At 43.8% G+C, this 25,580-nt stretch overlaps 1 protein-coding gene across 1 annotated transcript in view; it reads right to left on the reverse strand.

Moving 5' to 3' along the window:
- Positions 1-1,796: 1,796 nt before the first annotated feature.
- The window catches only part of VPS36 (vacuolar protein sorting 36 homolog), a 50,474-nt gene continuing 26,690 nt past the window's right edge, over positions 1,797-25,580 (reverse strand). The window contains exons 7-14 of the mRNA XM_073662615.1: positions 11,699-11,731; positions 11,542-11,619; positions 10,541-10,675; positions 8,908-8,973; positions 6,612-6,676; positions 6,199-6,283; positions 4,446-4,522; positions 1,797-2,749 (exon numbers count right to left, since the gene is read on the reverse strand). Coding sequence (XP_073518716.1) covers positions 2,656-2,749; positions 4,446-4,522; positions 6,199-6,283; positions 6,612-6,676; positions 8,908-8,973; positions 10,541-10,675; positions 11,542-11,619; positions 11,699-11,731 — 633 coding nt within the window. The 3' untranslated portion in view covers positions 1,797-2,655. The remainder of the gene's footprint in view (positions 2,750-4,445; positions 4,523-6,198; positions 6,284-6,611; positions 6,677-8,907; positions 8,974-10,540; positions 10,676-11,541; positions 11,620-11,698; positions 11,732-25,580) is intronic.

Raw genomic sequence — 25,580 nt, forward strand, 5'->3', positions numbered from 1 at the left:
TGCTGTTTCATTTTGTAACGGGAATAAAAGTTCTCCATCAGGGTTAAAAATTCCCCGTTCTGCCAATCGGTGCGGGTCCAAAGCGGTGGTAAACCCACCCATCAGCAAGTTATCGCCTACCCTTAGGATAGTTCATAACTTTATGTCCATACAGAGGATTTAGTCATCCTGTCTAAGATTTAATAAGCACAATTGTTTACTTTGAAAGGTCATTTTGGACCTTGAGGATCTTGTTTTTTTTTTTCTTTTGTTTTTCAGTTTTCATCACTGTTATGTCTAACTACTTTTGCAGAATAAAAGCGTTAAAAAACAAAACATTTTTGTGATGCCAAAATCTGAGCAGTACACTAATTTAATAATTTATTTTATTATGCAATATTTTCTACCCTCCTTACGCATCTTGCAGATTGGTGGCAATCTGGGTGCTGAAGTCTCCACTAGTCGTACAAAAAATGACTCTGAAGCACGCGGCTCGGCAGACAGAGTGCTCGGCTTCCGCCTGAGCTCATGGTTCCGGTCACTGCTCTGTGTTGGTTTCAGAGTTTTTTTTGCGCAATAGTGGGGGTTTAAGGTATAAAAGGGGTAAAAACATAAAAAAAAATTTAACCGATAGTTGTACATATGGGCTGATGACCGTATCATGCAGCTTTATATGAAAATCCCTATTTATTATAATTGCTAGACCTGAAATAACAAGCACTTTTCACCTCTTGTGTCCCCCCATTTCCTTGTAGATTGTAAGCTTGCGAGCAGGGACCTCCCTCCTAATGTAACTGTTTAAACTGTCTTGCCTTGTATTGAATTTATTGTCTGTACATGTCCCCGCTTAATTGTAAAGTGCAGTGGAATATGTTGGCACTATATATAAATAAAAATTATTATTATTTATTATTACTTTAACTCATTGAATGAGCTGGGTTTTTTTGCAAGATGAGATAAAAGTTTTTGTTGGTATAAAACGGGATGATTAAAGGAATTCAGCCTTTTTTTTTTTTTAAATCCACCTTTGAAGAAAGATAAACATGTTAAAGGGAACCTGTCAGCAGGATTAATCACCATAAAGTAAAGGTATGGCCATAATGGTGCTATTACACTGCTTAAATATATACTTTTGTTGAAGGAATCCGATCAGTGATTCTTTGTTAATCATGGTTTTAAGTATTCTTCTGGTGACATCTTCTGTGTATCGGGATGGCCAGGGGTGGTTGGGTCTTGTTCTGCTCAGGCCCCTCCGCATGCCTCCTGTGTTTCTACAGGTCACTGATTATTCATTGACCTGCCACCGTTTTGAAAATTAGCTGCCATCATTGGGTGTGTGCATAGTGTGAGATCCCACGTCTGGTCCTTGGGTCTTCAATAAATTGGCGCCGTTGTCGGCAAATGCGCACATCAAGATCTTGGCTCAGATCTCGATTTGTGCATGTGCCGACTAAGGCGCCATTTTATTGAAGACATGAAGACCAGATGTGAAATCTCACACTGCACGCGCTGCCCTGCTAATGATGGCTGCGGTGTTGCAAAATTTCAAAGTAAAGGCATGTCACTGAATAATCTGGGACCTGTAGAAACACAGGAGGCACACGGAGGGGCCAGAGAAGAAGACCCAACCACCCTAGGCCTTCCCTCATGCACAGAAGAGGTCATCAGATGAAAACTTAAAACTATGATTAAAAGAGAACTATTGATCGGATTCATTCAACCAAGGTATCAATTTAATCAGTGTAAAAGCACCAGTATGTCCATACCTTTACTTTATAGTGATAAATCCTGCTGACAGGTTCTCTTTAAATTTTACAGTACCAAACACCCTTTTCCATAATAAAGCATAAAACATTTATTTCCTTTGGATTACAAATATTTTATTGAAATAATATTTTACACTTTTTATTTTAGTTCCACTATGGGACCGAACACTAAGATTATATACTCACTTAAACAATACACTACAATACTCCTGTACTGCAGTGGCATTATGCCAGTAAGTGCTGCAGGTCCCTGGTTACAATAGCCCAAGGTTGATCATGTCTTCAACGTGTTGATGGGGTCACAGCTGGACTTCCCTCTTTCTGTCTGACCACTTAGGTACCATCATTGCTATTGATTGTAGCTTCTGATGTAATGACCGGAATCAGAGCCATCTCTGATCATGGCTGTTGCTCTGCAGAGCGTCAGCTGTAACAGACACTTAACATCTGCTGTGGATGGTGCAGGCAGTAAATATACGGCACATAGTGTTAATGGCAAATTTATCAAAACTAATGTAAAGGACTAGTAAAGAAGTTGTGCTTAGGAACTAATCAAGATTCGGTGCTCAACTAAGAAATCCTTTGGAATTTATAGCAGGAAGCAAAACGGAGATCTAATCCAAGCCATGTTAGCACTGGTTTGGATAAAGCATACTGTATCATGTGGGGACATTTATCACGCAAGCATTTTCTCCAAATAACCATTAATCATTGTAAACCGTTGTGATGTGTATATTGCGTTCCCCAATACACAAAAATATAGGTTTATGGCCAAGGCCAGGCTTTGAATGTGTCTGTCAGGTATCAATCATTATTCTGCAGCCATCATACAGGATCTCCCTTCTGCTCAGTGTTCTCCACGTCGTATTCTGGTCTTCAGCACCTCTGTACAGGAATCTCCCGCAAACGCCTAACTCTGCGTCAAGAACAGGTTTGGATAGAAGCGTAAACCTTCGACTGAATCATCCCTGCAGAGATGCCCCATGTTTTCAGCAAGAAGCAATCTGTCAAGGGAAAAATATTGTTAGCGTACTCAGCCCTAGCAGGAAAGGGAGTGAACAAGAAACCAAGGAATTATAACAATATCGTACTCCGCACCAGCAGGACAGGACAGCAAGCAGTATCCAGGGAATAAAGTCATAAGAGTACTCTGCCCCAGCATAAACAGTGGAGCGAGCAAGAAACCAACAGTACTCTGCACCAGCATGAACAGGGGAGCGAGCAAGAAACCAACAGTACTCTGCACCAGCATGAACAGGGGAGCGAGCAAGAAACCAACAGTACTCTGCACCAGCATGAACAGGGGAGCGAGCAAGAAACCAACAGTACTCTGCACCAGCATGAACAGGGGAGCGAGCAAGAAACCAACAGTACTCTGCACCAGCATGAACAGGGGAGCGAGCAAGAAACCAACAGTACTCTGCACCAGCATGAACAGTGGAGCGAGCAAGAAACCAACAGTACTCTGCACCAGCATGAACAGGGGAGCGAGCAAGAAACCAACAGTACTCTGCACCAGCATGAACAGTGGAGCGAGCAAGAAACCAACAGTACTCTGCACCAGCATGAACAGGGGAGCGAGCAAGAAACCAAGAGTACTCTGCACCAGCATGAACAGTGGAGCGAGCAAGAAACCAACAGTACTCTGCACCAGCATGAACAGGGGAGCGAGCAAGAAACCAACAGTACTCTGCACCAGCATGAACAGGGGAGCGAGCAAGAAACCAACAGTACTCTGCACCAGCATGAACAGTGGAGTGAGCAAGAAACCAAGAGTACTCTGCACCAGCATGAACAGGGGAGCGAGCAAGAAACCAAGAGTACTCTGCACCAGCATGAACAGGGGAGCGAGCAAGAAACCAACAGTACTCTGCACCAGCATGAACAGGGGAGCGAGCAAGAAACCAACAGTACTCTGCACCAGCATGAACAGGGGAGCGAGCAAGAAACCAACAGTACTCTGCACCAGCATGAACAGGGGAGCGAGCAAGAAACCAACAGTACTCTGCACCAGCATGAACAGGGGAGCGAGCAAGAAACCAACAGTACTCTGCACCAGCATGAACAGGGGAGCGAGCAAGAAACCAACAGTACTCTGCACCAGCATAAACAGTGGAGCGAGCAAGAAACCAACAGTACTCTGCCCCAGCATAAACAGGGGAGCGAGCAAGAAACCAACAGTACTCTGCACCAGCATTAACAGGGGAGCGAGCAAGAAACCAACAGTACTCTGCACCAGCATGAACAGGGGAGCGAGCAAGAAACCAACAGTACTCTGCACCAGCATAAACAGTGGAGCGAGCAAGAAACCAACAGTACTCTGCACCAGCATGAACAGGGGAGCGAGCAAGAAACCAACAGTACTCTGCACCAGCATGAACAGGGGAGCGAGCAAGAAACCAACAGTACTCTGCACCAGCAGGAACAGAGGAGCGAGCAGTAAATCAGGGAAGAATATCATTACAGTACTCGGCACCAGCAGGAACAGAGGAGCGAGCAGTAAATCAGGGAATAATATCATTACAGTACGCCGCACAAGCAGGAAGACGGGAGCGAGCAGTAAAACAGGGAATAATATCATTACAGTACTCCACACTAGCAGGAACAGGGGAGCGAGCAGTAAACCAGGGAATAATATCATTACAGTACTCGGGCACCAGCAGGAACAAGGGAGCGAGCAGTAAACCAAAAGGGAAATACCTTTCTTTGGCCAACAACACAGACATGCCAACAATCTTGGCAAACTCTTCAGAAGTCAGTGAACCCCTCTCAGATACCTGTTTAAAAAAAAAAAAAAGCAAAATTGCTATTCCAGATTTTTATTTTATTTTTATTTTAACTAACATTGCAATGTATTTTATTTAGTCAAAAAGACATTGAGGCCTGACCTAACTTTATTTTTTTTTTTTTCGACATGGCCATATGCAGGTTTGCTTTTTACGGACAAGTTTTCATTTTGGTTGGCACTATCCATTTCACTATACAATGTACTGAAATATGGGTGAAAAATTCAATGTACAACAAAATGGTAAAAAAATGTAATCTGTACTGTATTTATTAAATTGTAAAACTTACTTGGAAACACGATTCTCAGGGTGAGTAAAAACAAAAATTCAGAAGTTGCCATTTTCCAAGATCCGCAATGCTATTTTCCCATCAGGAGACCTGTGATTGGGCTTGATCTTTGCACGGCGAGCTAACCATTTTAATCTATACCAATTAAGGGTACATATACAGTTTTTATTACTGTTTATAGGAAGGTGTGGTAACCAAAAAAAAAACACAATTCTGGTGCTTTGATTTGATATTATTATATTATATTGATAGATTGGACTTGTATTGATTCAGAAAATCCAAATATGTTAATACATATATTTTAATTTCTTAAATTTTTATTAGGGAAAAACCCAAGAGATTCAAATTTTTATATATTTTTTTAAATTTTTTACTTTTTTTTTTTTTTAAATTGTATTAATCCCCTTAGGGGATTTGAACCTGCAAATCACTTAAGTGGTTCTACTATATTCTGCAATATCGGAGTATTTTAGTATACATAGTAAATCGCGACTCCCTCATGAGGCTTCACAGGAGTACCAAGATGGCATTGACAGGAGAATTCACCAGGCTCCCGGCTGCTAGAGTAACTCTTCAGTGCCCTGTGATAATGGTAGCTGCTCCATTTAAATGCTGCTGTCAGAGAGGATTACACAGATTGTCCAGTGAAAATAAGTTATTGCCTATCAGTAGGATAGGTGATAACTTATTGATTGGTGTGGGTCCCATCGGTCGTACCCCCACCAATCAGCATAATGGGGAATTTTGTGGAGCATGCTCTTCTGCTGCTCCATTAATTCCCTGACGAGTGCTGCAATCAGCTTTTTCCAGCAGCCCCATTGAGGATAAATGCATGAAGACAGATGGGTCCATTTTGCAATAGGAATAAAGGTTCCTGTTCTACTGATCATTTGGGTCCTAGCAGTTGGACCCCAGTGATAAGGAAATTATCACTGGATGATCGCCTTACATGCATGTAATCAGATCTCAGCTCCGCTCGCTGCTGTTAACAGACAGATGCCAGCAATGTAATGCAGCCGGCATCTACCATGTGTAGACGGACTTAAGCTCCTGAGCCCCCTTCACACATGCGGACCCCAGCACTGGCATACAGTTACGTCAATTTGCATTAAGGGTATTGATTTAATATTATTTTTATTATTTCATATGTCACAACATCCCGCACTATCCTTTAATTGCTATGTATACAGTACATCATCATACCCTGTTTTCCAGAAATAGCCATATAAAAGTAAGTGCTCCCCTCTGGGGTCCTACAGGGGTCCTTTTGTTTTTGCCTTGTATTCAGTATATTGTTGGTAAATCACAAAAGTCATTTAAGGAGATGCAGATTCACAATGAAGGTATACAACACATGACAAACTAAAGTTGGATATACCGTTTCTAGGGCAGAAGCCACCATCTCCTCTTCATTGTGCGACTGATGTTCAATAACCATGACGCCACTATCGAAAATACGAAGCCTGCAAAAAGGAGAGACGAGAGCATGCAATGCGTCCTGTAGCCATAATCAGCCTCAGCTGAGCCATAGTAGGAGGTTGCCAGAATGTCCAGAAGCCTCTACATATAGGAAACCTGTGTATTGTTTCATATCCTGAAAAGCAAAAAGCATTGTCTCATTTACTCCATAGCTCTCCAACTTTGTCTTATTGTTTGGTGCAGGTCAAATGTATTGAATGGGAAACTAGACAGGAAGTCTATCCTGGGGCCATCGGTCAACGTTTCATTTAAAGGAACGTGATGCGAGTCGGAGAAACGAATGGCCTGTATGGCAGGACAGGAACATCTTACCGCAGTGGAAGTTTCAGGGATTCAAACATTTTGCAGGCGTTCACCAGATCTTCTGGAGAAAGCAACTGTGAAACCAAAAATCCCATCAGATATGCAAATTCGACTCCCTAAAATATTAGCTCTGTACCTGGTTTAGCCTTCTAATTTATTCATACCATAATATGGAACTTAAAGGGGTTGCTTCCTTTCAGTTAGTATTCTACCTCAGGAGTTTGGTATTTAAAAAAAATAAATAAAAAAATTGCTATACTTAGAGTCCCCAGGTCCACCGGAGAGCCTCCACCATTGCTTCCGGTGTCTGGCATTGGCTGCCGATGTGACATCATATCAATAACCAATCAGGGAGCTTGCAACTCTGCCAGTGTAGACGGACCGCTCTGCTCAGAGATACTGAGCTCATTGATTGGCTGTTGATGTGATGTCAGGTAAGCAGCCAGTGGCAAACACAAGGAGCAGTGGTAGCAGCTTGTCGGTGGACCTTGGGACGGTGAATATAGAACAGTTTGGGTTATATCATATAATATTATATGAGATTAGAGATATAACAGTACAGACCAAAAGTTTGGACACACCTGCTCATTTAAAGATTTTTCTGTATTTTCATGACTATGAAAATTGTACTTTCACACTGAAGACATCAAAACTATGAATTAACACATGTGGAATTATATACTTAAAAAAGGGTGAAACAACTGAAAATATGTCTTATATTCTAGGTTCCTCAAAGTAGTCACCTTTTGCTTTGATGACTGCTTTGCACACTCTTGACAGTCTCTTGATGAGCTTCAAGAGGTAGTCACCGGAAATGGTCTTCCAACAATCTTGAAGGAGTTCCCAGAGATGCTTAGCACTTGTTGGCCCTTTTGCCTTCACTCCGCGGTCCAGCTCACCCCAAACCATCTCGATTGGGTTCAGGTCTGGTGACTGTGGAGGCCAGGTCATCTGGTGTAGCACCCCATCACTCTCCTTCTTGGTCAAATAGCCCTTACACAGCCTGGAGGTGTGTTTGGGGTCATTGTCCTGTTGAAAAATAAATGATGGTCCAACTAAACGCAAACCGGATGGAGTAGCATGCCGCTGCAAGATGCTGTGGTAGCGATGTTGGTTCAGTATGTCTTCAATTTTGAATAAATCCCCAACAGTGTCACCAGCATAGCACCCCCACACCATGACACCTCCTCCTCCATGCTTCACGATGGGAACCAGGCATGTAGAGTCCATCAGTTCACCTTTTCTGCGTCGCACAAAGACACGGTGGTTGGAACCAAAGATCTCAAATTTGGACTCATCAGACCAAAGCACAGATTTCCACTGGTCTAATGTCCATTCCTTGTGTTCTTTAGCCCAAACAAGTCTCTTCTGCTTGTTGCCTGTCCTTAGCAGTGGTTTCCTAGGAGCTATTTTACCATGAAGGCCTGCTGCACAAAGTCTCCTCTTAACAGTTGTTGTAGAGATGTGTCTGCTGCTAGAACTCTGTGTGGCATTGACCTGGTCTCTAATCTGAGCTGCTGTTAACCTGCGATTTCTGAGGCTGGTGACTCGGATAAACTTATCCTCAGAAGCAGAGGTGACTCTTGGTCTTCCTTTCCTGGGGCGGTCCTCATGTGAGCCAGTTTCTTTGTAGCGCTTGATGGTTTTTGCAACTGCACTTGGGGACACTTTCAAAGTTTGGCCAATTTTTCGGACTGACTAACCTTCATTTCTTAAAGTAATGATGGCCACTTGTTTTTCTTTACTTAGAATTTGTATTATGGCAAGAAAAAAGCAGCTAACAGTCTATTCAGTAGGACTATCAGCTGTGTATCCACCTGACTTCTGCACAACACAACTGATGGTCCCAACCCCATTTATAAGGCAAGAAATCCCACTTATTAAACCTGACTGGGCACACCTGTGAAGTGAAAACCATTTCCAGTGACTACCTCTTGAAGCTCATCAAGAGAATGCCAAGAGTGTGCAAAGCAGTCATCAAAGCAAAAGGTGGCTACTTTGAAGAACCTAGAATATAAGACATATTTTCAGTTGTTTCACACTTTTTTGTTAAGTATATAATTCCACATGTGTTAATTCATAGTTTTGATGCCTTCAGTGTGAATGTACAATTTTCATAGTCATGAAAATACAGAAAAATCTTTAAATGAGGTGTGTCCAAACTTTTGGTCTGTACTGTAATTATATATATAATAAGGAAAATATAAATATTTTCTCAATGTTCAGACAGGAGAGGCGCCGTTTTTTTTGGGGGCAGGTTGACGATACAGTGAGAAATTGATCAAGTTGCCCGTTTCTAACCTACCTCCATGCCCCTGGCTCGATTTACTAAGCAGTATACTTCTGTGAGTGACATTATGCCCCCTCGCTCCTGAAAAAGAAGATGCCAAGAAGTCATAAACGTATGATCATATATGAAAAGGGTAACCTTGATGACAAAAGGAAAATGTGAAACATTAGTTTTAAGAACTGCAACAGATTTAGTGAACTCAACATTAAAGGGTCGGTGTGGTGCTGTACTGATTGTGGGGGCCTGGATATTGGAACCTCCGGTGAGGGGCTGTTACTGTAGCGCCCCGAGGGTTCGGTCGCTACAGAGGTATTGCATCTCACCCAGAGGTGTGATATCTCACTTCCAGGTAAGGATGGAGTGTGGCTCAGGACCCTAACACCCACATGCACTACACCACATTTCCGGGGGACAGGGCGACAATGCTCCCAAGAGTGAGCACAACTGCCCCTGTCCCTGGCTGGAGTGGGGGGAGGGAACACCTAGAAAGGGGGAACCTGGTAGTGTGTGGGTGGGGAGAGTAGATCCAGGGTGCACTGTAAGGAGGAGTATATAAGGTGGGCACCATCTTGAAGTCAGAGGGAGAAGTCAGAGGGAGAAGAGAGAGCAGAGAGAGGGACAGGGGCTCTGCTCCGCAGGCAGGCCAAGTCTTAAGGCCTGGGCCTGGAGGAGGAGAAAGGAGAGGAACGGAGGAGGCTCCAGGAGTGGAGTGAAGGGACCCCAGGGGTGCGGACCGGCCAGTCGCCACCGTACGCCCGCCGCTACCAGAGTAGGGGGGGTCAGGCCAAGAAAGGGAACCGGATCCCTCATCTAGTGGAGGAGAGAAACTACCCTCAGCTAGTAACCGGAGGCTGTGGCATTGCACGTGTTACGGCCCCTCACTACACCCGTTAGGAAGGCACCATATAGGTTTGCCCGCCAAGGCCCGAGGCAGCTGGACAGAATCGTGGTCAATTGTGGGGTACGACAGGCCAGAGGAAGGACACACGAAGGGGGTCCTGAAAAGCATTCCAAAAGGTACCTGGGAGTTGGCTGAGCCCCTCACCCGGTGAGCACGGCACGACGTGGGCAGCCATTACCTGCAGAAGTGGCTGGCTTGGAGTGTAAAACTGTGAGTAAAGACCCTGGATTGCATCACTGGACTCTGAGTCCTTACTGTTGCTCCCGCGCATCATCACCCCCACCATCTGCACTCGCTGCCCTGAGCCTATACTCCTCCCGTGGGGAGTTATACTACCCTCTGCTGCGCACACAACATAAGCCTCAGCGGTCTGCCCCGCAGCGGCGGTTCTCAGTAACCGCAATCCACGGGTGGCGTAGTCGGACATTTAAAGATTAAAAACCAAGTAAACAGATCCGCCACTGGTTTGACCACCCTGAGCCACAGGACCGAGTCATTACCTTCACAGGAATCGGTCGTTGTCTGTATATCACCTGGTAGGGTTTATAGAAGAGTTGATAACTATTTAATTTCCCTGCTCTGAAAAATAGTGGAGGCTTAGACTGAGAAACCCCCCTATGATATTCATATTTGGCCTAGTAGGGTACACGGCCAGTATCTGCCCGGATAAGAGAACCCCTATCATGAGAAATATGAGAACCTTAGTATACTGGAAGTATCCAAAATAAGAAATGAGAATCCACTCACCTCTAGTGGAGCCTGTAACATGGTGGCAAGTTGCCTTGCCAGCTGCATGTGGTAGTGTGTGCCAGATCCGTGGGTTTCCCGTGTCACTGGATTGGCAATTCCCATACTCAGCAGGTAGGACTTAAACTTTATGGTCTATAGAAATAATAGATAAAATAGATATGGAGTTTCATTAATCTCCAATTTAACCCCTTCCCACCACAACCAATTTTTATTTTTTTGCATTTCTGTTTTTTACTTCCTTTCTTCCCGTCGACATGGATAGAAGAAGGTTTGTTGAAAAAAAAAAAAAAAAAACTTTGGGCATTTTGATTCTTTTCTTCTTTAAAGATATTCATGGGTTAAACATTTTTCTATTGTGATAGACGTGACAATGCTAAATACGCTCTTTTTTCATGTCTTTATTTTTAACCCCTTCCATGCGCAAGTCAATAACGGTTGTATGGAGCGGGCTCACAGGGTGGTTGCTGTATATAGTACAAGCGATCAGATGATCGCAGGTTCAAGTAAAACAAGAGGAGTAATACATCCCCTAAAAACAAAAAAAAAATGTAAATTAATTTTTAATGGGGGGAAAAGGAGGTTAAAATAATAAAATAAAAAAAATACACGTGGTATCGCATTCATAAAAGTCCGATCTATCAATATATAGAAATTATTAACCCAATCAACACCATAAAACAGAAGAAAAAAAAAAAAGTTTCATTTTTTTTATAGGGAACTTGGTTGTATAACTTCAGTATATAGTGAACCATCACAAATAACAGATTGCACGGTTTTCTATAGTTCTACAACTTTCCATATTTATTTATGATGGAGAATTCCAGGAAAATTTGATAAAATGTACATGACAGCGGATATTTACAATGGACAGGTCAAAAGCAGAGGTCTCCATCCCAGACACAATTTTTCATCATGTTATTCCTGGAGTAAAGACTTCTTAAAAAAATATTGTGGTGCGATTGTTCCCATGTACCCTGGTAACAGACGTGTTTTCATACCTCATCTTCTGTGATGTCCCCCTGTTTGTCTTTGATTTTGTTCGCTATCGATTTGGACAGTTCCACCATTTCCTTGGCCTGTAAAAATAATGGAGGCAGCCGTCTGTCATTGCTGCGCTGACCGGAAACATAGGCTCATATTAATATCTCACCGTACCTTATCCATAAGCTTGCTGAGATCTTCAAAGGCCTGGAAAACAGAGGATGAGAGCAGTATGTAGTCACAGTGAGGCTCAGAAATGAACTCCTCACCCAGAGATCACCTTTCCGGTTGTGATAATTTGCTAAAATTGGAATAACCCTTTAACTGGTTAATCAAAAAAGAGCAGATTTTTTGGATCATGAGATAATATTCCCTTGTAAGGCACATATTTTCTCATATATAGGAATCTTGTTCATGCAGCCTTTTACAAAGCCTAGAGAATTTTGGGCTACGTAAATTGAGCAAAAATTATCAAAAACTGGAAAATGTGTAGCTCGCATTAGTTAGATCTCAGGGTTGTCCATCGGAAAGGCAGATCCCTGGATGGAGTGACAGTGTTTTAACCAAAAATCTCCTTAAAATAACATTTCCTCAATAGCATGACTTTATTAAAGGTTCACCACATGTGGGGACAGAGATTCCACATGCAATAAAACATGCATTGGGTAACATAAGAGTGTAATACAAGTAACCTGACTGGCACCATATACATTGAGTAACTCATCAGGGGTCTGAGGAGGAGGAGGAGGAGGAAGAAAAAGTATAACTCATCAGGGTTCTGAGGAGGAAAAAGTATAACTCATCAGGGTTCTGAGGAGGAAAAAGTAGAACTCATCAGGGTTCTGAGGAGGAAAAAGTAGAACTCATCAGGGTTCTGAGGAGGAAAAAGTAGAACTCATCAGGGTTCTGAGGAGGAAAAAGTAGAACTCATCAGGGTTCTGAGGAGGAAAAAGTAGAACTCATCAGGGTTCTGAGGAGGAAAAAGTAGAACTCATCAGGGTTCTGAGGAGGAAAAAGTAGAACTCATCAGGGTTCTGAGGAGGAAAAAGTAGAACTCATCAGGGTTCTGAGGAGGAAAAAGTAGAACTCATCAGGGTTCTGAGGAGGAAAAAGTAGAACTCATCAGGGTTCTGAGGAGGAAAAAGTAGAACTCATCAGGGTTCTGAGGAGGAAAAAGTAGAACTCATCAGGGTTCTGAGGAGGAAAAAGTAGAACTCATCAGGGTTCTGAGGAGGAAAAAGTAGAACTCATCAGGGTGAGGAGGAATCAGACCCAAACACATTATGCTGGAGCTTTCTATTAAGTATATAAGCTTATGCCAGAGGTGGATTCACAGCTACACTGGTCAGTACTGCTGTATAATCTCCTCCATTCTGTTGCTGCTTCTGTCTGTTTGTTACCAAAGGGTAAAGAAATAGGAATCACTAATGTCACTGTGCGTTTATTGTATGGGAGACTTCATAGAAGTCAATCTCCAACCTAAATAACTCAGAGAGTCAACTGCAAATTAGAAACACAGTCTACACAAGAGACAACTGGTGAAAACTGGCGAAACATGCAGATGCAAGTCATATAATGGCCAGAAATTATGTAATTCTTCATGTACACTTATGATAGCGTATTATGAAAAGTTACTTGAAAAGTACAGTTATGCTAAAATTGAAATTAGAAAGAAATTATATCGGTATTTAACATAATATAGTATAGAATTTCAAAAGCTAAGCCAGTCCCCTTTGTGTCACTGCCAATGCAAAGAGAGAGGAAAGAGCGAGCTTAGCAATTAAAACAGGCAGTCAGCCAGCCCCCTTAGCAATGTAAGGCGGCGGTGTTCACACATGCAGTAACTGAGGCAGTGACGCAAGCAAGTCCAACATAAACAGCTTTTATTCAGCAACTTACGAGTAAACAGAAAGTCCTCCGGTACGCAGCCGGGTTAACATAAATCCATAAACAACGGTTGCCGTGGGCAACGGCCGCGCTGGGCTGCTCAGAGCCTGACAGGTGCAGAGCCTTCCCAGGCGTGGGTTCAGCTACACACAGGCCCGCCGAGCTTTCCGGCTATGCTCCTAGCAGGTCCCAACACTGAACAACACTAATCCTTAATGCAGGGTTTTTAAAGGACTTGTGGCAAGAGCAACTGGAAAACCTGGTTTGGGGGGAGGAGGCCGCCCCACTGCCTTCCTGTAGCCTCCTCCAAGAACTAAAGGCCCTGCCGGGTTTTACTTAATCTGCCTTAGCCAGATAGCCTGACCAGGTCAATGCTCACCTTCATTCCTGCATTTCAGCAGCAGCGGTGTCTGTGACTGCAATGCACTCCAATGGATTTAATAGGTCTCTGTACACATTCTGGGGGATATATAAAGTCCCTTGTATACGATCCCAGTCACTGCCTCACAGCATATAGCTTCAATCATGTACCAACATACAAAATGATGCTGCTAACACACGACTCAAATCTGTTATAAAGTAGGAGACGCGAGAAAAAGGATCCTTAGGGCTAATAAAACTACACTGCTCAAAAAATTAAGGGAACAACAGAATATAACTCCAACTAAATCAAACTTCTGTGAAATCAAACTGTCCACTTAGGAAGCAACACTGATTGACAATCAATTTCACATGCTGCTGTGCAAATGGAATAGACAATAGATGGAAATTATTGGCAATTATCAAGACACACTCAATAAAGGAGTGGGGACCACAGACCACATCTCAGTACCAATGCTTTCTGGCTGATGTTTTGGTCACTTTTGAATGTTGGTTGTGCTTGCACACTCGTGGTAGCATGAGACGGACTCTACAGCCCACAGAAGTTGCTCAGGTAGTGCAGCTCATCCCGGATGGCACATCAATGCGAGCTGTGGCAAGGTGGTTTGCTGTGTCTGTCAGTGTAGTGTCCAGAGGCTGGAGGCGCTACCAAGAGACAGGCCAGTACACCAGGAGACGTGGAGGGGCCATAGGAGGGCAACAACCCAGCAGCAGGACCGCTACCTCCGCCTTTGTGCAAGGAGGAACAGGAGGAACACTGCCAGAGCCCTGCAAATGACCTCCAGCAGGCCACAAATGTGCATGTGTCTGCACAAACGGTTAGAAACCGACTCCATGAGGGTGGTATGAGGGCCCGACATCCACAGATGGGGGTTGTGCTCACAGCCCAACACCGTGGAGGACGCTTGGCATTTGCCACAGAACACCAGGATTGGCAAAGTCGCCACTGGCGCCCTGTGCTCTTCACAGATGAAAGCAGATTCACACTGGGCACGTGACAGATATGACAGAGTCTGGAGATGCCGTGGAGAGTGATCTGCAGCCTGCAACATCCTTCAGCATGACTGGTTTGGCAGTGGGTCAGTAAAGGTGTGGGGTGGCATTTCTTTGGAGGGCCGCACAGCCCTCCATGTACTCGCCAGAGGTAGCTTGACGGCCATTAGGTACCGAGAGGAGATCCTCAGACCCCTTGTGAGCCCATATGCTGGTGCGGTTGGCCCTGGGTTACTCCTAATGCAGGACAATGCCAGACCTCATGTGGCTGGAGTGCGTCAGCAGTTCCTGCAAGATGAAGGCATTGAAGCTATGGACTGGCCCGTCGTTCCCCAGACCTGAATCTGATTGAGCACATCTAGGACATCGTGTCTCGCTCCATCCACCAACGTCACGTTGCACCACAGACTGTCCAGGAGTTGGCGGATGCTTTAGTCCAGGTCTGGGAGGAGATCCCACAGGAGACCATCCACAACCTCATCAGGAGCATGCCCAGGCGTTGTAGGGAGGTCATACAGGCACATGGAGGCCACACACAATACTGAGCCTCATTTTGTCTTGTTTTAAGGACATTACATCACAGTTGGATCAGCCTGTAGTGTGTTTTTCCACTTTAATTTTGGGGGGGGGGGGGGGGGGGACTCCAAATCCAGGCCTCCATTGGTTAATAAATTTGATTTCCATTGATGATTTTTGTGTGATTTTGTTGTCAGCACATTCAACTTTGTACAGAACAAAGTATTCAATGAGAATATTTCATTCATTCAAATCTAGGATGTGTTATTTGAGTGGTCCCTTTATTTTTTTTTGAGCAGTGTAAATCAGCAGGTTATATAACACCCCCAATAATTTTTGTGATTTTTGAAGATCGTAGAATAATTGCTGGGCAGGGGTCAGTATGCTGTCCTGCCTTTTAAAGCAAATCTAAACCTACTGGGTCAGTAAAAGAAAAGGTAAAAAGGTGAAGATAAGAAAATAAGCCAAAATATTAAGGGTATGCACTTGAGGTCCATAAATATGTGAACAGGTCACAGGACAAAATGGGCTTCCAAGGCTGAATTTGCACATTTGTCACAAAATCAGCACCGAAATTCCCCAGCAAAATTACAAAGAACAATGTTAGGGAACAAGAGTTTAACAAAAGAAAAATCCACTGCAGATTCTCAAAACTGGAGCAAAATTTTAAGAACAGATTTAAATCATTACAATGTTTGACATCCAAGTTCCACACCAAAAGCAGCAACAAAACAACACTTGTGGATTTTGTTGCTGACTTATGAGAATTTTTAGGCCTAAATCATGGTGTAATTTTTATGCTGTACGCACAAAAACAAAAGTAGCCCCTTTGAGCCTGCAAGTCTGCCAATTAAGACGGTTTGCTTCTCTTTCGCCTTTATACTTCATAATGTGGACTTGTTGAGGGGTCAAAGTCTTCTTAACCCTAATTAATAACATGCTACAACTCATCGCCCTAAAGAGGGAAAGAAGTGAGGACAAAGGGGACCAGGCACACACCTAACAGGAACTTCCTCCTTTAAACACAATACAACATCGCTGCAGCCTTATCAGCGAGCAGCAGCAGACGCAGGAAGCCCACCCCGAGCTCTCACTACAGCCAGAGAAGGCACAACGCTGCAGCCGGACGTCCCACTATTTATCTACCCCACAAATAGTCCTCTGTGATTTTTACATGAAATTGTCCTTTAACTATAAGAATAAGACCACCCGAAAAAGTACAACTCATGAAAGCATTGCTCACCCCCAGCTACACGTATCCCATACAGACTTCAGGTGAGCCACTACAACCAGTTAATCCACTAGAAGAACAGAAAGCTGCCATTTTACTCAGCCTCTAAAAGTAGATTCTAAAATAACCTGGCTCTGCTGACCCTCCATGCCCCCAGGAGATCTCCCGCTGCCCCCGGCTCCATTCCTGCATCTGTATACCCAATAGTAGAGCACAGATGCTGCTGACCCTCTGTGCCCCCAGGAGATCTCCCTGCTGCCCCCGGCTCCATTCCTGCATCTGTATAACCAATAGTAGAGCACAAATGCTGCTGACCCTACGTGCCCCAAGGAGATCTCCCTGCTGCACCGGCTCCATGCCTGCATCCATCTGTGTGCCAAATAGTAGAGCACAGATGCAGCTGACCCTCCGTGACCTGAGGAGCAGTGGCGTACCGCCAATGGCGGCAGGCCACGCGACTGCTATGGGGCCCTGTGAGCCGGGGGCCTCGGTGTCAGCGCCTGCACCGTGCACCCCGCAGATCGGGCCCCCCCACACAGCCGGCGCCGCCCCTATCCCCCCACATTCAACTGTATCAGCAGATGCAGATACAGTTGAAAGCAATGATGTAGGAGGGAGCGTCATGTGACACTCCCTCTCCAATCATTCTTCCTCTGTGCCTGACGCAGTGGTGTGATCACATGCCACGCTGTGTCAGGCAGTTTTGTTGGCAGCTGAGAGGAGATGCGCTGCACAGACTGAAGCAGCAGGGGAACGAGGAGTGGTGTGTATTTCTTTATTTTTTTTAAATCAGTGTGTACCCTATGGGGGGGGCTGTGTGGGGTCACAGTTGGGGGATCATACTGTGTTGGGATCACCATACTTTGCTCTGGGAGTTGAGGTGGGGTAAAGTGGGGTCATTATACTGTGCAGGTGGAGGAATTCAACATGGGGCTATCACTGTGTTGGGGTCACCATTCTGGGGGAGGTGGGTACAGTAGGACAGTAGAGTCATTATATTGTGCATGTGGAGGAATTCACCAAGGGGGTATCATACTGTGTTTGGGGGACACTTTTGTTGGCATCATATTTTATGGGGCAATGAAAGAGGGATCTGAGACTTCAGCAGGAGGAAAATTACTATGTAAAGGCTGGAAAGCTGTGAGATCTGCTCTACATGACCTCAAGAATTATTTACATCTTTTTTTTGTGGGGGGAGGGCAATTAGAACTTCTGCTATGGCGCCCCATGATTCCTATGTACGCCCCTGCCCAGGAGATCTCTCTGCTGCCCCCGGCTCTATTCCTGCATCTGTGTACCCAAAAGAAGAGCAAGTTCTGACCACAGAGACCCAACTTTTTAAATGGCCCCTGCACTTGATATCAGACAATTTGATACATGATGTGATACATAGACAATATGCAAATCACTTCATGAAAAATGATGTTGTCGTGCCCTCAATAAATCACTCCAAAGTGACAGCCACCAGGTGTTTCCCTTCTGTCTACTGCCTGTGTAGAGTAGTCCTTGTCTAGGAGCCGAGACACAGAGGGATTACAGGAAGTGTGGGCAGGTCTCTGCTTTTGCTCTCCTGCCTGGCATACCACATGAAGGCATAATAGAACAGCACCATGGAATCAATGGCGCTATATAAATAAATAATAGTAATAATAAATAGAAAGGCTCTCAGTTCAGGGCAGGAAAGCCACTCGACAATGACTGGAGCAATGCATGCTGGGAAAAGATGTAAAGTAAGTTCTTGCTGACGTAGTGCTGGCAGAATGCGGATGACGTGCGGATGGCAAGATACATATAGGTCGAGAATCAGGACAGTTCATGGACACATTAGACTGGTTTTAGCTTGTTGTGAAGGATGAGGCCAGGTTTTTGCTACCTCATCTGAGAGCAGCATAATGTAGGAAAAGAGACCCTGATTCCAAGAATGTATAACTTACCGTATTTTTCGGACTATAAGACGCACTTTTTACCTCCAAAATTTTGGAGGAAAGTGGGGGGTGCATCTTATAGTCGGAATATATATGTATACTATGGATTTGGGTGGTGGAGGGTGTGGGGGGAGCGGGGCACAGGAGGCAGCAGTCACCTGCTGCAGCCTACACTGTGCCCGCTATAAAAAGAAAATGAATATTCACTGCTCCCCATGCCCATGGACGTGGAGAGCAGTGAATATTAATTTTCCTAAATAGCGAGCACACTGTACCCGCAGCGCGGCTCCTGCTGTGCTCGGCGGTCATATGTGGCCGCTATAAAAGACCATGAATATTCACTACAACCCACTCCCATGGGTTGTTGTGAATATTCATGCTCTTTAAAAGCAGGCACACATGACCGCCGGCCACAGCAGGAGCCGCGTTGCGGGTACAGTGTGCGCGGTATTAAGGAGAGTGAATGGTTACTGCTCCCTACGCACACAGTCCCGGCGTGGGGAGCAGTGACTATTCTGGCAGAGCATCTCACAGTGTGAGGGTGCATGGCCGTGACACCATGCACTGCTCACTCAGTGAGATCAGTGTCGGCAGCAGAGCGGGATGCAGCGCTGGAGCAGAGAGGAGGTGAGTATCATTTTTTTTTTTTTGGGTGTGTGTGTGCAGCGTGATGGGGATCAGAGGGTGCCTTGCATACCAGGATGGAGGGGTGCCAAGCATACCATGGGGATCAGGGGGAGCCTTGCATACCAGGATGGAGGGGTGCCAAGCATACCAGGATGGAGGGATGAAGGGTGCCATGCATACCAGGAAGAGAAATGAGGGGGGTAATGCATGCCAGGATGAGGGATAAGGGGTGCCACACATACCGGGAAGAGGGATGAAGAATGCCATACATACCGGGATGAGGAAGGGGAGGGTCATACATACCGGGAAGAATGAGGGGGGCCATACATACCAGGAAGAGGAGTGAGGGGGGTCGTGCATACCAGGAAGAGGGATGAAGAATGCCATACATACCAAGATGAGGGATGAAGGGTGCCATGCATACCAGGATGGAGATCAGGGGGTGCCACGCATACCAGGATGGGGATGAGGGCCACGTATAATAGGATGAGGGGGCCATATAGATCAGGATGAGGGATATTAAAAGAATTGGGGGACATTACCCCTATAACATTGTCAGCAGCAGACCCCCTCCCCCTTAACAGTGCATCATGACCACATTTTTTGCTTACATTATTTTTCAATTTTCTTCCTCTAAAACCTAGGTGCGTCTTATAGTTGGAAAAATACGGTACTTTACTGGGTGCAGCAGTTGTGAAACAATCAAAGTTTTTAGATGTAGCAGAGCTCAGAAAACTAATCCCCCTCCACACCACGTTGGACCAGGAGGCACCAAGGAGCTAGTCTGTGCAGTGATAATCTCCTGGTGATAAAACATTCATTGTATAGAAACACCAGCACACAGGCTAATAAGTGACACATTCCTGAAATCTGTGTCTAAGCCCCTACCTCATGCTGGCCCTCGGATTACATAGCAAATCCTGCTGAGAGATTCTCTTTAATGAGCAAGCTCTCACATGCTTTTTATTGTGTGTATGACCAGCAATACCAAATGGGCTTTGAATACCCAGAACAGTGTTGCTATGTTTCAAATTTGCAGGAATGAGGTCTGTGGCCTCTAAATAACTGTATTAGAGGTCGTCTGCAAACAGGGGAAAAAGTGACAGCGATTGTGATGAGCATAGATTCACAGTCTATATTTTATGCCCACAGTAGAGTTGCATCACTGCTCTAAACAAAGATACTGTCAGATGTATTAAGAGATTTTATTTTCAGCTACTGCGCAGTCAATCACAGCATAGGACTGCCCACTGGACTCTTAAGCATATTAGGACAGCCCACTGGACTCTTAAGCATAGACTGAGCAGAGAAGCATTTTTACACAAAACTACAAATCAATCTGATCAGCTCCTCCTGGTTTATAAAAATAAGGCTGGTAAGATGAGACAGCGTTATCATTAAGACAGGTTCCCTTTAAAGGGGATCTGGATGGCTCTTATGGGATCAATTTCTCATTTATGGTAAAATGAAATAGTTGAAATATAAAATAAACTTAAAATATGCATCTGTATACAGTCATACTTAGAAATTGGCTTGCATCATTTTTCTAGATTAAAGGGATTGTTCCCTTTCAACCAAGTTTCTAACCCTTCTGTAGCATATTATAAAACCACAAACTGTGCTGTACTCACCTTCCCCAGGTCTACTGGCAAGTGTCCACCACTGCTCCTGGTGTCTGGCATTGGCTGCCAATCAATGAGCTCAGTAGCTAAGCCAACATTGATAGTACATCCTATTCAGAGCCGCTAAGCTCACAGATTAGTGCAGTGTTCTTGAGGTGATGTCAGCACTGCAGCCAATGGCAGAGACTCCCTGGTGGACCTGGGGAACGTGAGTACACATGGCTTGTTTTTTTTTTGTTTGCTTTTCATATAACAAAATGTAGCCAGGAGAGAAACTTTATTGAAAAGGAATAACCCCTCTACCTTAATTTTTAATATACACATCCTGGCACCATCATTACAAACTACAGCAAGCAGCAGCAGAAATCTGGTAGTAATGAGTTAACTGACATCTGCAGATCTGAAAATAATGTACAGTGCGAAGCTTGTGATGTCCGTCCCGAGAGATTCCAGACAGGAAAATACAAAGCTCCAGGAAAAAGAAAAAAAAAAATCTCTACAGTTTGTGTAGATCAGACAGTCATAGTTGGGTTTAACAATCTGGCGTCCATTTGTCACACAAGAAGGATGCAACGGGCGCACGGGACAGGCTGTTTTGCATTGTTCATACTGTTGCAACAAAAGGTGCCATTGTCGTTGTTTTTTGATTGCGAGTCCCAATAAACTGGATCCCTAATCATTTTGAAAATGAAACCTCTTCAAATGGCTGGACTACACAATACGAGCCCTTTTACCTCCGGAGCCCTACAGTGTAAGCTGTTGTGAGCAGGGCCCTCACTCCTCCTATTAAATAGTAGAATTACGTATTAATCTATAGCGCCTGATATTGGCTGTACGTCTCCCTTATGAATTGTACAGTTCTGCGGAATATGCTGGCAATATATAAAGACCATTATTTATGATTTTCTCATTTGTATTAGTATTACTACTATTAAATTTCATCAAAAATACAGCATGTCTGCAAATTCTGATGAGGAATTGCACTTATAAACTCAATTATGTTTTTTTTTTTACTTTTTGCTCTTTCAGGCTACTCATAGAAACCTAGAGGAAAAAACATGTATCAAACCACCCCCTTAAAAAAAACGGACAGTTCCACGGTATCTTTAAAACACACAGTGGGCATAAGTGTTCATGGAATCATGTCCCCCTTTATACAACTGTTAAAGGGAATCAATAGGTTATATAGCTCAAATGTGGTGACAGATTCCCTTTAAATGCAGTGGGAAAAATAAGGTGTTTGAGCAACAAGGGGACATTGAAATCATTTCCTTTTGCTCGGCCCTAATGATGTGGTCCAAAGGCCGGTTTCATACGTCCATGTAACATGGACCATACACAGGACGCAATACCTGACCCAGACACCATGTCTCCTGCTCCGCACCCCATATGTGCCTCTGAGGACATTCACTCAGATCAGGAGACATGGCGCTTGCTTCTGGTACTGCATCCAGGCCACAAAAAATACATGATTTTAGCAAACATGAAATGTAATGTTTTTTTTTTTTTCAGGGAACAAAGCTGACAATTTTATTTATTTTTTTACACTCATCTGAACTCAGCCTTAAGCCATAATTTGTAAGCCCAAACCAGGAGTGAGTGATAAATGCAGAAGTGGTGACGTTTTTCTATTATACTTTTCACTCCTGGTTTTGGCTTCCATATACTGATGTAAAATACTGACCAAATCCTGAACATGTGAACTTGGTCTTATACTAAATTCTATCGTGCACTACTTTGATAGTCGGCAGCACCTGTGCAGATTATGTATTTCCTTTATCTGCAATATATAGTATCAATATCAAATATGGACTAAAGAGGAACACGTGAATATACCCGGGAGTGTAGCCAAAGCAAACAGAAGGACACAACGTACTGAGGTCATGCTTAGACTGCTTCGTCGTGCGGCTGATAACCGCAGTCCTGTGACACTGCGGTCATTTCACCGCTCCAGTGCACAATCACTTTTTGCAGGTGAAATGGATGTTTTTGGATGCATTGTGTCACGGCAGCCTTAATACATTCTGAGAATATGAAGATGCTGAATTTGACAGGGGACACTTATTAGCAGATCATTTTCCCATTGCAAGAATAATATAGTATTACATTACAGCATAGAGCACTGGTGGCTTTGGGCTCTAGCTCAAAGAGGGGGTCTTCGTAGGGAAATTCCCTCTATGATGTATAGCTGCCCCTATAGGTGTCTTACAAGAAACCACAACACAAATAAACTAATTAACAAAATTCCGCACGTTCACAAAAACAATCAGAAAAAGCAAGTTATGTCAGGCTCTGACAGCGTATAATCTGGGTATTGTGCCTCTTTTTATGAGATGCTTATTGTCTGCTCTGGGTTTCAAAAAAACTAACAGATGAATAATAGATCTTGAATGAGAAAATCCCCAGGAATTACAGAAATCACAAGTGGAGGAGGCTTCGGGAACATGAAGTCATCACCAAGCTTAGCTGGAGAGCAAAACAAAAATGTAAGGCGAACAGGCCCGCTCTCCTCCCCATGGCTACGAATTCGTGGGACTAAAGCCAAAAAAATAATATTTAAAGCTTGTGCAGTGTACATTATATATGTAGGTCAGGTGCCTTCATCAGCAGCCTCTCCATCCGGGGTCCCAGCGTCTTTGCTTCTGATCTTCAGTGTCGACAAGTGATAAAATAGTGTATGAAGGAGGCTGGCTGACCGGCTCTCTTCTGTAGCTAAGCCATCCTCCATCTCTGTTAACACAGATGCACACACAGTGGGCTAGTTTAGGTATAGAATAAATAGGCATATATAAACAATCTATTGGGGTAACCACCAGATTAATCAAATTTTTTAGCAAGATAGTTAAAATATAACATTTATTAGATATGTATAAAAATCTTTCAAATAAAAAAAAAACCCAATAAGGGCCAAACAGTGAACCCTGGGTCTTCTGAAATTACCAACAATAATTTATGATGGTGTATACATGCGAATCACACCTCAACATGTCAAAAGCCAAATTTATAGGGTGTAGAAAAAAAAATCAACCTCCATTCATCCAGAGCATCGAGTTAAACACTACCTTTACTAGTATCAATTGGCATTTTTAGTAATAATATATAGGGACACCATATATGCGCTCAAAACAGCTAGGTGTACAAAAGAACCTCCCATATGCCCTTTAAACACAGAAGGTACCATGGATTACGCAATAGAAACCCACATGACCTCTATTCAAAAAGGTACCATGGATTATGTCAGGGTCTTTTGAAAGGAGGATAAGGGCTGATTGAAATGGTGGAGATCCTCAGCCCCCTTTTTCAGTCTCCCCTGATGAATCTACTTTAGGAGGAAATGCGTTGGGAGCAGGATACTTCCAGTATGTTTTGGTCATGAATTTTAGGATGACATTTCACCAGGATGAATCAAGCCATGATGCACTTTAGGATTGGGTGAGATTGTTTCATTTTGTTTGATATAACAATAACCCATAGGAATCTTTCTGTGGGGCTTTTTGGATTTTCCCTGACATAATCCACGGTACCTTTTTGAATAGAGGTCATGTGGGATTCTATTGTATAATCCATGGTACCTTCTGTGTTTAAAGGGCATATGGAAGGTTCTTTTGTACACCTAGTTGTTTTGAGCGCATATATGGCTTTGGCTTTTGACATGTTGAGGTGTGATTCGCATGTATACACCATCATAAATTGTTGGTAATTTCAGAAGACCCAGGGTTCACTATTTGGCCCTTATTGGGTTTTTTTTATTTGAAAGATAATTTTTATACATATCTAATAAATGTTATATTTTAACTATCTTGCTAAAAAATAGAATAAATAGGCACACACAGCTCTGGTCACGTGCCGAGACAGGAAACACTGTCCCGAGCCAAGCACCAGACAAAAAAACCAAGCAGCTACCTGACAATGAAGACCCTTGGTCTAATAGAACTACATCAGTCTGATGTATATTTCTTTATAAAACAGAAAACAAAGATCAGTCCCACAATATGGGTATCATGTGGTAAAACATCCACCATAGTAGTGACCCTGAAGAAAGATCAAGATGCTTTATCCTCTATACCTGTTGCACCTCGATGGACGTTTCACCCTCTGGGCTTTGACAGGTCCCCCGCTGGGCTGGTCCCAATTTCTATTCAGAATATGACCTCAGGTACTAAAGACCTTATAATAAGCACTATTGCACTTTTATATGGGCAGCACGGTGGCTCAGTGGTTAGCACTGCAGCCTTGCAGTACTGGGGTCCTGGGTTCAAATCCCAAGGGCAACATCTGCAAGGAGTTTGTATGTTCTCCCTGTGTAGGTTTCCTCCGGGTTCTCTGGTTTCCTCCCACACTCCAAAGACTACTGAATGTAGGGATGAATGTAGGGAATGTAGATTGTGAGCCCCAATGGGGACAGTGCCGATAATGCCTGTAAATTGTCTGAATTGTAAAGTGCTATGTTGGCGCTATGTAATGAAAAATATTATTATTTATCTCTTTATAGTATAAGTGGCTTGCTGCATAGAGGGTATTTCGTGTTATTCTATTACTATGCTTAAATTCAAGTAACCTAAAATAAATTTTACATCCACGCTAGGATATTGAATCCTTGTTAGACTGCAGTCATGATGCTGCTATCTCTGAACGGTCAGCAGGCATTAACCGGGCTGACAGGCTTACAGCCAGTTAGTTTATCTGTATTTTTTTTCTGCTGATGGTACATATAGATATTCTTTAAAGGAGCTGTCCACTACTTTTTTGAATTGCCCCAATGTATTTAGCATGTGGCCATAAGTTTTTTTGTAAATACCTTTGGTTGTACTTCTTGCCTGTGAGTGGCGCTATCACTGGCCGCTCACAGGCATCACGTGACCCCCGGCTGCAGC

This window comes from Phyllobates terribilis, unplaced genomic scaffold (assembly GCF_046119375.1).
Source record: "Phyllobates terribilis strain yellow unplaced genomic scaffold, ASM4611937v1 Scaffold_2__4_contigs__length_985480577, whole genome shotgun sequence".
NCBI lineage: Eukaryota > Metazoa > Chordata > Amphibia > Anura > Dendrobatidae > Phyllobates > Phyllobates terribilis.